Source organism: Miniopterus schreibersii (genome assembly GCF_964146895.1).
Source record: "Miniopterus schreibersii genome assembly, chromosome: 3".
NCBI classification, from domain to species: domain Eukaryota; kingdom Metazoa; phylum Chordata; class Mammalia; order Chiroptera; family Miniopteridae; genus Miniopterus; species Miniopterus schreibersii.
In genome coordinates this window covers 27,665,295-27,681,202 of record NC_138103.1, presented here as the reverse complement: position 1 = coordinate 27,681,202, position 15,908 = coordinate 27,665,295, and the positions used below count along the sequence as shown (strand labels likewise).

General features: G+C 52.5%; 1 protein-coding gene across 3 annotated transcripts in view; it reads left to right on the top strand.

The window, feature by feature from the left end:
- Nucleotides 1–15,908, top strand: part of CLIP2 (CAP-Gly domain containing linker protein 2) — a 71,010-nt gene that overhangs the window by 31,519 nt on the left and 23,583 nt on the right. For all 3 annotated transcript variants that reach the window (XM_081132233.1, XM_081132232.1, XM_081132231.1), the window contains exons 3-8: nt 1,280–1,833; nt 8,638–8,762; nt 10,199–10,412; nt 11,008–11,205; nt 12,347–12,450; nt 14,249–14,309. In XM_081132233.1, the coding sequence (XP_080988359.1) occupies nt 1,280–1,833; nt 8,638–8,762; nt 10,199–10,412; nt 11,008–11,205; nt 12,347–12,450; nt 14,249–14,309 (1,256 nt within the window). The remainder of the gene's footprint in view (nt 1–1,279; nt 1,834–8,637; nt 8,763–10,198; nt 10,413–11,007; nt 11,206–12,346; nt 12,451–14,248; nt 14,310–15,908) is intronic.

Below are 15,908 nucleotides of genomic sequence, written 5' to 3'. Positions count from 1 at the left end.
GTTAACTGTGAGAGTCAGATGAACTGCTGTATGTCAGCCTCTTAGCACAGAGCACTAATTAATGGGTGCAATAATAGTGGTTGTTAATCAAATTCAGTAGCAAAGGTCGTTGACCTCCCAGGAGCCCAGCTCACAGGTGAGAGGTAGCCCCTTCCCCCCTGGTCAGGACCCCCATCCTGGCTGCCCGGGTCCTGGGTGGCCATGTGCTTTCCCACCACCGCTGCCAGTGCCCAGAGGGAGAACCTGCCTGTTTGTCCTCATGTGTTGGGCCTGCCTTGGAATCGTGTGGCTTCCTCGTGCCCCGGAAGCTTTGTCCTTAAGGGTTGGCTTCCAGCCCTGAGAGAGCATCCAGCCAGGCCTGGGGACCAGGGTTCGTTGGCCTTGGATGAAAGGAGGACTCGGGTGGAGCCGCTGCCCTGTGCCCCCTCCACTGGCTGCCCATGGAAAAAACCAGAAACATAGGCATCTCTGATGGGGGTGTGGCAGCATCTGCTTGCCCCTGTCCCCATCTGTGTTCCATAAGCCCGTCAGCCTCTGGAGGAGAGGAGACCTCCTCCACGTGATGCTTGCTCTGGCAGGAAGGAGGGACGGCCTCCAGACTTTGAGGCACAAACAGGCGGACTTTCTGAGTTCCCACATGCCGAGGAGCCTGGGGCCCAAGAGCCAGATACACATACAGCATGGTGGGGTTGAGCCCTACTTTGTCATTTCCTGAGTGACCTTGAGAAAGTTGCTTCCCTTCCCTTTCTCTTCAGTGTCTTGGAGCGCGTTGGAGCCCAGGCTGGGAGGTAGTCCCCCCGCCCAGAGTTTGAGTCCCATTTCTGCTCTGTGGTCTTGGGCAAGGCCCTTGCCTCTCTCAGCCTCACGGTCATTCTTCCTATAAGGAGGGGCTGGATCAGGGGACCCAGCTCAGGCCAGAGAGCCCCAATGAGGTGACATACTTACTTCCTCCTCCTGCCCTTCTCCCTCCCACTTTTCCTGGTCTGTGCAGCCCGGGAGCTTCAGGCTTGGGAAGGAGGAGGCAAGAGAAGGGAGGCTTAGGGCTGGAGTAAGAGAGTTTTCCTGGCTCTTTCTTTGCCCCAAGATGCCTGTGGCTGTGGCCAGCTGTCCACAGATAGGTTGACAGCCTTTTCATGGGACCCAAGGCCCACAAGGAATGAGACCTGATCAAGGCCACACTGCCAACCACACCTGCCTCAGTTTCCCCATCAGGTAACCAGCACTGATACCTTCCAGCGCTCACTCAGCCCTAACTGCTGCCTGTCTTCTCACCCCACAGGCTCTCCCCTGCATAAGCAGGCCTCGGGCCCCTCTTCTGTGGCCCCACCCGCTGCCCCTGAGAAGCCTGGTCCAAAGGCCACCGAGGTGGGCGATGACTTCGTGGGGGACTTCGAGGTCGGCGAGCGGGTATGGGTGAACGGCGTGAAGCCGGGCGTGGTGCAGTACCTGGGCGAGACGCAGTTCGCACCCGGCCAGTGGGCCGGCGTGGTGCTGGATGAGCCTGTGGGCAAGAACGATGGTGCTGTGGGTGGCGTGCGCTACTTCGAGTGCCCGGCCCTGCAGGGCATCTTCACGCGGCCCTCCAAGCTAACCCGGCAGCCTACGGCCGAGGGCTCAGGCAGCGACACCCACTCGGTAGAGTCACTGACTGCCCAGAACCTGTCACTGCATTCTGGCACAGCTACACCCCCGCTGACCAGCCGCGTTATCCCGCTCCGGGAGAGCGTCCTCAACAGCTCCGTCAAGACAGGCAACGAGTCAGGCTCCAACCTCTCGGACAGTGGATCCGTGAAGCGGGGTGACAAGGACCTGCGCCTGGGAGACCGCGTGTTGGTGAGTCCCTTCCCCCCACTGCTGCACCCCACATGGGCAAGCTGAACCGAGAGGACTGGTAAGGAGGGGACTCAAGAGGCTTGGGTGGGGTCCTGGCTGGATCACCCACTCCTTGTTAGAACCACACAGAGGGACCAGGGAAACAGGTGAAGTGGGATCTTCAGACTGTCGCTGTGTGACCCTGGGCAGGTGTCTTAACCTTTCTGGGCCTCAGTCTTCCCATCTATAAGATGGGAATTTTAATAGTACCTCTGTCATAAGTTGAAATGCATTAATACATGTAATGCCTTTAGATGGTTCCTGCTACTTAGTAAGTGCCCCATAAATGTTAGCTATTACTGATAATATCCACTGATCTAGCCTACCATCGCAGATGTGCCAGGCCTGTATTGGAAAAGGCCAGGGACTAGAGTGCTCAAGACCCCTGGCCAAGTGTTGGGTGGTTGGTTCAGACATCTAATTAACTATAACAGAGAGTCACTTAACCAAGCCTCATCCTCATTTATTCATTCATTTTTTTCACTCATTCATCACCTATCCATTCAGCAAAACTGCATAGTTAGCACCCATGTGATGCTTTTTAAAAATAATTTCTTTTTCAATTACAGTTGGCGTACAATATATTAGTTTCAGGTGTACAATACAGTGATTGGACATTTATGTATTTTACTAAGTGGTCACCACAGTAAGTCTAGTAACCATCCTGCGCCATGTGATGCTTTTGTTGGAGCATAGAAAGAACCGGTGGATGTGGGAGTGCTTCATAGTGACGAAGGGCTCTGGCTGTGCAAGGCCTGGTTAGTGTCATGGGAGTGCCCTGGGGGGCGGTCTGCGACCTCGGGTGGGAAGTGGCGGCTGTGGGGGTTATTGACCAGCCCTGATTGGTCCCTAATTGTGGGGAAGCAGGAGGATTTACCCCGTTGATTCTGCCTAGAACTCTCCTTGTACCTGGTCCCTTTTCAGGGTGTGGGAACTGAACTTACTGAGCAGGGGGCACTCAAACTGGCATAAGACAGGCGCTGCTCTAGAAGTTTCCGCCAGGCCCTATCCCTTCATCAGAGCTGGCAGTAGTAGCAGCAGATAGGCCCCATTGACTTCCCAGCCCACAAGTAGGTTGAATCCTCACTTTGAGACACTGTTTTCTTGGGGGTGTACCCCACACTGGGCACTGTGCCTAGCACTTTCTGTACCTTATCTCTTTGGGTCCTCTCCCCTTTGCCTTATGAGGTAAGGGTTATCCCCCCAATTTTACAGATGAGGAAACTGAGTTCAGCCCTGGAAAACAGCCTGCCCAGGGACACACAGCCAGGAGGTTATGGGCCATTCATCCCTTTATTCACTCATCAGCTGTGCCTACCCTGGATGTGCTCAGATTCTGGGTGAGGGAGAGGAATCTGAACAGGTTTGTTTCTACCGCAAGGATCAGGCCTTACCTGTCCCCCACCCCGCCCTAGTCTGCAGCTTCCCTTGGGTTAGTCTTCCAGGCCTGGTCCACTGTATACTGCCAGGACCCAGCTGGCTTGGCTGACTCTGGCACTTGCTTTTCTTCTCTGTACCTGCTGTGAATATCTGACACCTCACCTTCCTGTCCCTACCCCACCCTCAAAAAATTATATCCTGGACATGGGTGACTGTAGAGGCCTGCACTTAAACCATTTGAGGATGGGGGAACTCTAGGAAAAACAAGAAAAAATACTGCTTTTGCAAATTTTATAAATCATGTGATTCCCATGAATGCATTGTCAGGTCCTTGGAAGGGGCCAGTGCAGGTGAGGGTCCCTGATGCCTAAGCTCTGTTAGCTTCACCAACCACAAATCTGCTTCTGACCTGGGTCAGAGGCGTGAGCAGTATTTATTATTTATGAACATAAGTAACGGTATTTGTGTTCATTAAGTTGTGCTGCCCTTTAAAGATACCTCTAAATCCTGGTTTCATTTGGGCCTCAACATTAACCCATGAGGTCCATGTACTAGCTAAGTAATCATGGGCAAGTTATTTATCCTCTCTGCCTCAGTTTCTTCACCTATAAAATGGGGATAATAATTCACCTACCTCAAGTGGCTCTGTGTAACCTCTGTGAAGTGTTAGCTATTGTCAGCATTAAAGTCCATGATGGGTGGGCATTCTCCTTGGCCATGGGGTCCCAGGTGCAGTGAGGGCCTCAGAGTTCAGGGAGCCTCCCAGTCACACAGTTTCTATTGGTCAAGCATTTACTGTGAACAGAGCCCTGTGCCAAGAACTTTACATGCACAATCCATTTCCTCTTCAACCCTGAGAGACCCTGGTCCCTGGAGGAACCTCTGGAGGGTGAGAGGGAGACCTGGAGGCCCCAGGAAAAACATGCCTCACCTTTCCGGAATAGTGCCACTTAAGTATTGGAAGTTTTGTCACACGCCTGTCTGAGCCAGATTTTCAGGTGTGGTTTGGAGTTGTGCATTGTGCTGTGTGGATCACCTATGGTTCTCACAGTAGCCCATTTCACAGATTGAGGTCTGAGACTCAGAGACTTGAGTTTCCCAACAGCACCTAAAGTGGATGTGACTGAGCTGGGCCCACAGGCTAGCTGTCCTGCCTTGTCCTTTCCCACCCTCTGCCCCCTCCATAGCCCCAGTACACACACAGGTAAACTTTCTGGCTAACGCCTGAAATTTCTTTAGCAGTGGTCTGCTCTGTTCTGCCCAATTTCCTCTTCTAAAATTCTTCCTCCCGAGTTGTCTTAAAGCTTAGCCTGGGTGAGTTTGGGGTCCTGCTCTGGATGAGCATTCAAGGGTTCTGGGTGTCTGGGGTGGGGGTTCCTGGCAGAGGTGGGAGCAGAGAGGTGCAGTGACTTGTCCAAGGTAACACAGCCTTTTAGACCATACCAGATCTGAGACAGGACCCAGGCCAGGTGGGACCCTGCTACCCCAGGCCCTCTCCATTTCCTTCTGCCTGGGATAGCCCTCCACTGCCTTTGGTCCTGGGCACCTTCTAGGCCCAGGGAACATGTGGAGGGCTCTTGGCTGCCTGGCTGACCTAAGACGTGGAAAGCTGCTGTGTGTGTCCCCGTGGGGCCCTGTAGGAACCCCAGGGTATGGTTCTGAAAGTCCATCCTAGGAGGTGGCCTGTCTGCATGGGTTTTAGGGAAGTTAGTTTCAGAGGCAGCATGGCCTGGTGTGGCAGACTCAGGGGCCAGCCTCACAGCCACCAGTTTAGGGTTGAGGTCATGGAAGACAAAAGACATTCCAGGTTGGAATTACAGAGCAGCAGGAACCAAGAGGGCAGGTTGAGACCTAGTCATAGGAGGGGTTGGGAAGACAACCCCACCAGAGGGTCATTGATTAGTGAGAGCCAATCCAGACTCATAGGCCTGCTGGGACAGAAGCCACCAGGTCCTAACTGTTTGTTGTATGGGTGAGGACAGTGAGGCTCAGAGAGGGCAAGTACTTGCTCAGAGTCATAAAGCAGGGCATGGGCAAGGCTGGGACGGGGCCTCTTGGCTTCTACCTACTGGCTTAGGAATGTTCCCTGTATCCTCGACCTTCAGTGTGCCCAGGAGTCTCAGCAGGGGGTGGGGAGGGTGGCGATAGAAATGTCTTGGTCATCTGTACTCGACAGTATGGGGTGTAATTAGCAAGGAACAGAGAAAGCTGTCTCAGGAAGGAAGAGGCCTGGCTGCCTGCTTGTAGCTTGCTGTCCCACTTCAATTAGGTCTGTGTGTCACTGTCACTCCTCGGAGACACAGGCCTCCCATATTACTCCACATAGCCCTTGTCATCCACCTGGAATAACAACATTTATTTACTTCCTTCTTTACTGTCTGTGTCCTGCCCTGACCGGGAGCTCCACAAGAGGAGGGGTCTTACCTGTTTCATTCCCATGTTCCTACTACAGAGCCTGAAAGCGAGCAAGGCACCACATGTATGATGTCAGTGCCCCACAGACTAGTTGAACCCCAGATACTCTCGGTAGTTATTATTCAGTTCAGCAACTGTGGACATTGTCATGGAGGATCACCACCTCAGTCCCCTCCTTTCCCTGAGTGTGGCCCAATGCCGTCTGCTGTTCTCTCCTGGCCAGCCTCCTCCCTGCCAGCACTCCTGCCCCTCCCACAGCTCCCCAGTAGGGGCTGCTCCAGGCCTCGAACATGGACCCCTCACTGTTCCCTCACAGCAGCTCTCATCCAGCCTCCTAATGACAGAGCTGGGCAGCTCCAAGGCGCTGTTCCCTCACTGTGTGGATGAGACCCTCACCCGAGGCACAGGTCGCTATTTTAAGTGAGTCAACAGTTTTGATTTCCTCAGAGGAAAGTCCCTGAGACACAGATTAATGCAGCTTTCCCACCTCCATTACTCCGTGGGACCTAGAATCTAGTTCCCAAGCCAGAAGGGACTGCAAGCCCACAGGCGACCTCCAGATGGTGGAAAAGGAAGGGGTGGGGCTCATCCCTCAGGAGACTGGGCCTGGCATGCAGGGGGTGGACGTGAAGGGGACATCCCCTTAGTGGAGCAGCAGGAACTCCCCTGCATTGCTGATGGGATGCAGCATGGTCCAGACAGTTTGGCAGTTTCTTTTTTTTTTTTTAATATATCTTTATTGATTTCAGAGAGAGAGGAAAGGAGAGGGAGAGAGAGAGAGAGAAACATCAATGATGAGAGAGTCATTGATCTGCTGCAGCCTGCAGCCCGGGCATGTGCCCTGACCAGGAATCGAACCCTGATCGCCTGGATCCTAGGTCGACGCTTAACCGCTGAGCTACGCCCGGCCGGGCCAGTTTGGCAGTTTCTAACAAAAGTAGGCATATTCTCACCATACCATTCTGCAGTTGTGCTCCTTGGTATTTATTTAAATGAGCTTAAAACTTATATCTACACAAGAGCCTGCACACTAATATTTATAGAATTTTTATTCATAATTGCTAAAACTTGGAAGCAACCAAGACGTCCTTCAATAGGTGACTGGATAAATAAACCTTGGTATATCCAGGCAATGGAATATTATTCAGTGCTGAAAAGAAAAGAGCTGCCAAGTCATGAGAAGACATGCAGGTACCTTAAATGCATATGACTAAATGACAGAAGCCAATCTGAAAAGGCTACCGACTGTATGATTCCAACTATATGACATTCTGGAAAAGGTCAAACTCTGGGGACAATAAAAAGATCAAGTGGTAGGAGGGAGAGAGAGAATAGGCAGAGCGCAGTTTTTTACAGCAGGAGAACTATCTTGTATGAGCCTGTAACGGCGGATACATTTGTCAGGACCCAAGAGTGAACTACAATGTAAACTGTGGGCTTTAGTTAATAGTCCTGATCGGTATTCGCTCACCATTGTACACATGTGCCACACTGACGCAGGGTGTTAATAAGGGGAGGCTCTAGGGAGGGATGTGAAGGGATATATGGGGACTCTGTATTTTCTGCTCAGGTTTTCTGTAAACCTAAAACTTCTCTAAAAAATAAAGTATTCTTTTTTTAAGTTAAATTAAGTATAATAAAAATAATAAATAAAGGGAGAAGAGACAGGTCTCATCACTGGAGGGCAGGCCTGGCTCACACATGGTGGGGTCTCAGTGAGGGAGTCTCTGGGGCTTCAGGGAGATGAGTGTCCCCAGGTTGTGCTGACCTTGGCAGAGGTCTGGCACCAGACCTGTCCCCTCTGGAAACATTCCCACTCTTCCTGCTTTGCTCCCATCTCTAAGAAGATACCTGCCTGGTTTCATCCCAATGAAGACAGGGAGGGACTGACAAGGATTCAGCTCCAGAGGCAGCTGAGCAGTAAGGTTGCAGCAACACATCCCTGGGGCTGGTGAGGGCTTATTAGTGCTCTAGCCAGACTCCGACACGAGGCGAGAGGGACCTGTGAGTAGTGTTTGCTTAGTCATAGCACCGTAAACCCAGATCTGATCAAAATTAAGACATTGCCATGTGGAAGAGGGCAAGCTTGGAAGTAGGTGTGAAGCAGTGGTGATGGGGAACTAACACCTCCCCTTCCTTGATGGGAGGTCGATGAATGGCACCCAAAATCGAAAAGGCAAGAAGTAGCAATATAAGCATGTTGTCTAGAAATACAGAGGTAAAATACCAAAAAGTTCAGCTTAAAGAGTTAAAGTTTTGCTTCTGGGGAGAGGTGGAGAAACTTCTAGGGCTTTTTAAACCTTTGGAAGTATTTGACTCTCTAATCTATGTATAAATAACTTTAATCTTAAGAAATTTTAACTATTTTTACAGTAATATTCACACTTATTAGCCTGTACTGTGAGTTTTTTAACTGGTAAAATACACATAACAAGATTTACCTTCTTAACCATTTCATTAGTGTTAAGTACATTCACACTGTCGTGCAACAGATCCACAGATCTTTTTCATCATGAAACTCTAGTCCCTTAAACTACAACTCTTTTTTCCCCTCTTCCTGCCAGCCCCTGGACACTGCCATTTGAACCTTTTTTAAGGATAAAATGTATTGAGACTTCTAGTATGTGTCATACTGCACATGCAGCACTTAATCCTCACAAAACCCCTTTTTAAAGACGAAGATGCTGAAGCTCAGAGAGGTTAGGTAACTTGCCGAAGCTTATACAGCATTAAATGCAGGTCTATCTGTCTGTCTCCAAGCTCTTTCATGGGACAGCCCTGGGAAGTACTGGTTATACCTGTATCCCTCCCAGCTGTCCTTAGGCCTCTCCCCCTCCCCGCCCCTGACTCCCCTCTCTCCTGCATACTGGACGGGAGGGATGGGATGAGCCTGGGCACCTGGGTCCCTGCACCATCTCTGCCTGTGCCCACTTTTATCCCCTAGACCTGAGTCTCTCTGTGTGCCAACAGGTTGGCGGGACAAAGACTGGCGTGGTGCGGTACGTGGGGGAAACGGACTTTGCCAAGGGCGAGTGGTGTGGCGTGGAGCTGGATGAGCCCCTTGGGAAGAACGATGGGGCGGTGGCGGGTACCAGGTACGGTGGGCTTCGCCCAGGAGTGTGGGAGGGGGCTCGTCTTTGCCTGGGATGGGTGCAGGGGACATGGATGGGGCATCTGAGGAAGCCAGTGTTGAGTGTGTGGGTGGCTGTGCCAGACATCACAGTATAGATGCTGCCTCCATCCTTCTGTCACAGCAGCACACAGGGCAGATGGTGGGACTATCATCCCCATTTTACAGATGAGAGAACGGAGGCCAGAGAGGTCATTGCTCAAGGTCACACAGTCAAGAGAAGACCCTGTGATAGGTGGTGGTCCCTGCCTCCCAGGGATTTTCCTGGGTGATACAGGAAATCAGACAGTGAGCTGTGCTTTGCAGCCAAGGGTAGGTCACAACTGGCTCCAGGTTCCACGCCATCTCTGATGAAAGGGAAACGACTGCCGGGAATGCTGGGTCAGGGGGGTCTAAGGCTGTGTCTGGGCTCATTGGGGTGGGGTAGGATGAGACGATGGGTGAACAGTGTCAGGGATGTGGGGCTAAGGCTAGGTGGCCTGTGTTTGTGCATTGGCCGTCCCTGGGTTTGATTCTGTGGCCCAGATGAGGCTGTGACAGCTCTGAGAAGGAAGGTATGCTAGGCTCGGGGGACAACCCAAGCAAAGACCTTAATGTGGGAAGAGGAGGGATGGGGTGGCCATTTCAAGGTGAGTCAGAAATTAGACAGGTCTAGCTCCCCTGGTCCCGTGTAGAATCCTTGACCAGAGAGATTTCAAGAGAAGACGACCAGCCAGAGTTTCCATAATAACACTTTGCCTTCCTGTTTTCAAGACAGATATTTCTCTCAACTTACTCCTGCTTTCTGAATTCAGGGGCAGGTTGGGTGGTGGAAGTCCCCATCCCACCCCCACGGTGTCTCCCTCAGGCTTTTGCTTCTCTATGCAGGGAGCTCCATAGACAGAGAGCTGACGGAGTTCCTAGGGTCTTGGGTGGTCCAGAGGCAGCCATGAGAGTGGGTCTGCCTCTGGATGGTGTGTGGGAGCCAAGCATAGTTGGCTTTGGAGCCCAGCAGGTCAGGGAGTCCAGTCCCAGCTTTGCCGCTTGACTAGTTGTGTGACTGTGGGCAAGTTACTTAACCTTTCTGAGCCTCAGTCTCCTCCTCTGATATGTAGATAACAATAGAATGGTCGGGGGCTTGAAATGAGCATTCATGAAAAGGGACTAGCACAGAGTATGTGCTTAGTAACTGTTATTCACCTACACCCCCCAAATATGCCCAACAGCTGTTCACAGCTGCAAAGAATCAGGCCCTACTTACCTCTGTTCTCTTTCTGGGAGTCCCATCTATTGGTCTTGGGATATGGGTGATTGGGCCCCAAAGATGAGCCTCCCTGCTGGGCTCTAAAGAGGTGGGGGAGGCAGGCGAGGCTCCAGGCCATGTGGCCATGACAGCAGCATGGGCCTCTCTTGCTTCCCCAGGTACTTCCAGTGCCCACCCAAGTTTGGTCTCTTCGCTCCCATCCACAAGGTGATCCGCATCGGCTTCCCATCCACCAGTCCAGCCAAGGCCAAGAAGACCAAGCGCATGGCCATGGGTGTTTCAGCGCTCACCCACAGTCCCAGCAGTTCCTCCATCAGCTCTGTCAGCTCCGTGGCTTCCTCTGTGGGGGGCCGGCCAAGCCGCAGTGGCCTGGTGAGGTTGGGGCTGGGGAGGGATGCCCTGGTGTGTATATGGGGATTGGGGACAGAGGGGTCCAGGGGTCCCAATCTGCCCCTGACTTGCACTAGTTTCAGACATCATCAGATTGGAGTTTTTGAGCAAAGATGAAAGTGTATATCTTTTAACAAGGGAAATTGTTCCATTTACATTATTGTTATTTTTATATTACTGATTTTCAGTAGCCTAAGCCCTTTCCTGGGAGTTAAGGAGGTGCAGGGCAGTGGTTTCAAAAAGGTTGCCACAGTGACCCTGGGTAAGGGGAAAAGGTGAGACTGCCCTTCTGGGCAGAGAGCCTTCAATCCAAGCTTAGTCTAGAATGGAAGGTTCCTCCTGGCCGAGGAGAAGGTGGCCCAGACGAGGCCACCAGCTGTGATTCTCCTGGGAGGGGGCCGTTTCCTAAATCTGAAATAATATGCTTCTGTCTGCATAAGTAGGCAGGGGCACTAGCAGGGGAAGGAGCAGGACCCTGGAAACCCAGGTACTTGGGCCCCTACCTGCTGGGTATCTGTCAGTTATTGGATGGCGCTGCAGATCCCTGAGTCCTGCCTGCACCCATGCCTTCCTGCAGCTCACGGAGACCTCTTCACGCTACGCCCGCAAGATCTCTGGCACAACTGCCTTGCAAGAAGCACTGAAGGAGAAGCAGCAGCACATTGAGCAGTTGCTGGCTGAACGGGACCTGGAGCGGGCTGAGGTGGCCAAGGCCACAAGCCACATCTGCGAGGTGGAGAAGGAGATCGCCCTGCTCAAGGCACAGCACGAGCAGGTGGGTGGGCAGATGGGGCAGTGGGCACCCAGAGGGCACCTAGAGCCTCCTCAGGTCAGGCTTGTAGATCATTCACTCACACTCAGAGTGGAGGGCTTGGGTGTGCAGAGAAGAATCCTCCTCCTCCTGGCGAGTGTCCTTCCAGTGGATAGGTTCACACACCTTAAGAACCTGGATATAGCCCAGCCAGGCATGGCTCAGCAGTTGAGCATTGACCTAGGATCCAGGCAGTCGGGGTTCGATTCCCGGTCAGGGCACATGCCCGGGTTGCGGGCTTGATCCCCAGCAAGGGGGGCGTGCAGGGGGCGGCCAATCAATGACTCATCATTGATGTTTCTCTCTCTCTCTCTCCCTCTCCCTTCCTTTCTCTGAAATCAATAAAGATATATTTAAAAAAAAAAAAAAAAGAACCTGGATATAAACTTTTTCTACTTCCTTAGTGCGGGCATTTCCTTGGCTATGGAAAATTCTTCCCGGCTTGAACAGCGGCATTGCCGTCTGTTACAGACTGCATCCTTGCTGATGTGGCCAGTCTCCTGCTTTGTTTAAATTGTTCCCAATGTCTCACTTTTTATAAATAATACTTGTGTACATGTTTTTTTTTGTACACAACCATCCACATTTCTTATTGTGCTTTCGAGCAGATTCGTGGGTTGGGCTTCAGGGAAGTAAGCCCTTGCCCAAAGCCTTGGGTCATCTGCTGTCCCATGTCTACTTTTCCCTGATGTTTGTCACCTGCATGAAAGCCCCCTCCTGGGCCCTTGTCCCCATTTGTGGCCAGCTCACCCTTCTCTTGGGTGCTGGAATTAATAAAGCCAAGCTCACATGTGTATCGTGACAGGGGCCTTCACAAGACAATGTGTTTTAGGCCCTTGGAGGTTGGGGCAGGTGGCAGCTATTGGGGTGCTAGGTATGGGGACAGGTGGACTTGAGGTTCCCCTTGGGTGAGGAGTCAGCTGGGCCCACCCCCTTATATCAGGCCCACAGTCCATGCCCACCTAGGGCTGGCAGGGGACTAGGGGTGGCTGGGGTTCCAGACCCGACTCCTCAAACCACACCTGCCCTCTCCCACCCTTCCCCCCACTGGCCCTTAGTCCCCAGAAAGAGATTGACCTGGTTCTGGCCCTTGCTGGGGGTCCAGTATGTTGCAGAAGCAGAGGAGAAGCTGCAGCGGGCCCGGCTGCTGGTGGAGAGTGTGCGGAAGGAGAAGGTAGACCTGTCCAACCAGCTGGAGGAGGAGAGGAGGTATGTGCTGTGCCTGCCCTGGTCCTGGGAGGACATTTTCTCTGAGCCTCCTTAAGGATGACCCAGGTCCAATTCCTGCCTCCACCACTTACAGAATGTGTCACGTGGACTAGTGACATGAGCTCTCTGTGGGCCTCAGTCATCTCTTCTATAGAGTGGGGTGATGATCCCCAACTCTACAAGCTGTTGGGGTGACTTACAAGATAATTCCAGTAAAGCACCCGGCATGGTGCTGAACGCATGGGACACCATCCTTCCCACCTGTGTGGGGTTTGCTGCTCCTGCCCCGAACAGCTCAGGCAGCCTATCAAGAGGAGAATGTCCCAGGGAAAGGGGTGGCTCCCGTGCCCCTGGGGAGACATGCACCATGAAGAAGACCCAATGTCCCCACCCCTTGAACCAGCTCCACACAGCTGGGCCAGGTTCTGTGCATGGAGCTCATTCCCATTTCACATGTCAAGAAACTGAGGCTTAAAGAAGCAACAGCAAAAGGGTGCTTGAAATGCCTTGTACCTGGGTGTCAGCCCCATGCTGAGTGCTGTACTGTATCGTCTCAATCTTACCATTAGCCCAGGAGGCAGGTATTAATTCATGTCACCAATGAGAAACTGAGGCTCAGAGCAGGGAAGGAACTTGTTGGAGGCCACCAGCCTATTAATTGTGCTGCTGGTTCTTTCTGCCCTGGCACAGTGGCTAGTGGGGATATGGTTCCCTCTCTGTGGGTACACTGGCCTGGCTTGGTCCTGGGTCTCCTGGTGGGACACAGAGCTGACAAGGGACAGGATTTCCCCTGGCCCAGGAGCCTCTCTTTGTTTCCTGGCTGACATAGATTTCTGTGGCTTTCTCCCCTACCCCATACAGTAGGCAGCTCCCACCTCAGCCGCCCTTCTCCCCCCCCCACCCCGCCATGGGTCTGTTTGGGGGCTTTCAGCCAGGCATGTGCTCCACAGGCTGTTCTTACCATCTGACTGGGGAGGGGAGGGCTTATTTATATCTGCCCGAGCTGCTTGTCAGGACCCACACATCTGGTTCTCATGGCAACGCGCCTGTTGCTGACAAACAAAAACAAATCTTTAAGACATTGTGGGAGTTGTGTTCAAGAAGAGGCTGGGTACAAGTCCCAGATACTTGCTACTTTGGGCAGGTCACTTGCCCTTTCTGGGCCTCAGTTTTCCTCATCTGTGTGCTGGGAGCTGTCAGAGGCCCCAGTAAGAATAGCTTTGTGAGCTATAACATGCCTGTGTCTCCCCTGTGGTGTCTTGGCACGCGAGTGGGTGAATGTGTCTCCCTGAGGTTGGCGCCCTCCACATCAGGGAGTAGTGGGAATTGGAACTCTGGTCCCCAATTTTGAGGCCTGTGGGTGAGCATAGGGTCAGCAGGGGAAGGAGCCTACCTTCCCCCCCCCCCCAACGGTTCCACATGGCAGTGTCTCTTCCCTGCAGTGGTGAAAACAGAGTGGTCTCTAGCATCACTCTGCTTCCATTTACAATCATGCCATCATTTATTCCCACAACCACCCTGGGAGGAAGGATGTTGCATTAAACAGTCCTGTTTTAGAGAAGTCAGTGGTCTCTGCATGGAGTACAGGTCAGGAAGTTGGGAAGGCTGGAGGTTTGCAGGGTGTTCTGCCCCATCAGCCACATGGCTCCAGGCAGGCGTCTACTCCACTGGGACTGCACCTTCTGCGTGGTCTGAGCACGGACTCTGGGCCATCTGTGGCCTCACCTCTCTGTCACTGATGACTTGAGGAAGCCCATCTATCTGGGCAAAGCCCACTCAACCCCCTCTCCCCCTGCAGGAAAGTGGAGGACCTGCAGTTCCGAGTGGAGGAGGAGTCCATTACCAAGGGAGACCTGGAGGTAACAGTCAAAGACACCACCCCCAGCTTGCTTGGCACCCCAGGCCCAGCCCTTGTAGGGCAAATGGCCATGAGATCCAAGCAGCAACTCTGGGCCCCCTGGGAGAGAGCTATGGGGATTTTGGGGGAGAAATAAAGAAGGGTCAAAGGTCATACCCTGGGAGAATGGGAAGGGGGTTGGTCATAAGAGACTCGGTTGTCATAGGTGGGAATGGCTCAGCTCCAGGAGCCTGAGGGGTCGTGGCCACTGGGTGGGATGCACCAAGGGTATCCAAAGGGCTGAGTCTGAGGACATATTGGCTGACTCCCCAGTCCCTGCTTTGTTGGGTAATAGCCGTAAAAGTGACCCTTGGGCCCTTAGTCATCTTTGATTCCAGGTAAAATTTTGGCTAAAATTAGCTTGTTGTTGAGTCACAGAACTTATAGATGGAAAAACAGGCTCAGAAAGGCAAATGGACTCACCCAGTAATAGAGCAAGTCAGCAGCCCCTAGGACCAGGGACCAGGACTCCTGACTCCTGAGCTCAGCCCGTAAGGATGCCAGTTATAGCACCTCCTTGGTTATAACACCTGGGCAAGTGGTCTGGGCACAGGCGGACCTTTCACTCTTCAACCCACCCTTTCTGAGCCCAGGGATAGGGGTGCTCACATCAATTAGTGATGTGAGCACCCCCATCCCAGCCCTCCCCAAAGCATGTAGAGACGGCTGGGCTCACTAGGCCACAGCTGGGTCTGTCAGACTCCTGGAGCTGTCAGACGGGGCAGGTGACAGTGAGTTCAGCCCTTCTCCACATGCTGACCTGCCCTAACTGGCCTTGGGCAGCCTCTTCCCTTCCAAAGCCTCAGTTTGCTTTGCTATAAAATGAAGAGGTTGAAGTAGGTCAGTGAGAATTCATCACCTGGATGACTTGTTCAGATATAAGAGGCTGACCCCAGCCTCAGAGTGGCCATTCAGCCAGTTTGGGTGGCACCTGAAATTTGCATTTCTAACAAGTTCCCAGGTGATACTGGTCTAGGCACCACACTTTGGGAATCACTGCACTAGATCATTCTGAGCTCAAATCGGAAATTGCAGTGTCTGATTTTGCAAAAGAGCCATATTAAGACCCTTATAACTTCACTGCACAGCAAAAGCTTTTGAATGGTTGTCCTGTCCCCAGCTGGGAGAGGGACATGTATGATCTACATAGGGTCACTGCCAGCTACTCCTGTTGGAGCAGGTTTTGCTTCTTAAGATTAAAGGATGGATGTCAGAGCACAACCTGGTGTAGAGGCCCCAGCCTAGTGCCAGGGTGTTCTCATTGATGGATGTTTCCCTCTTAGCTAAGGGGGCAGGTCATGTGGTTATGTCTGGCTGGCTTTCCTCCTGGATGGCTGCCTCCTGCAGGACTTGGGGTGGGTTTCTGGGAAGAGTGCCTGTAGGTGTAAGAAAGAGACCCCTCCTGCTAACTCCAGTCAACAGCAGGGAAGGTTACAAGGGAAATCTCACAGGCAGTTCAGGGAACTGGAACAAGAAACAGCATTAGGATCCAAGCCCATTCTCGCCTGCTCGGGGGTCTCCTCATGACTTGTGGTCAGGCTTCCTATCTGTCTGTCTCTCT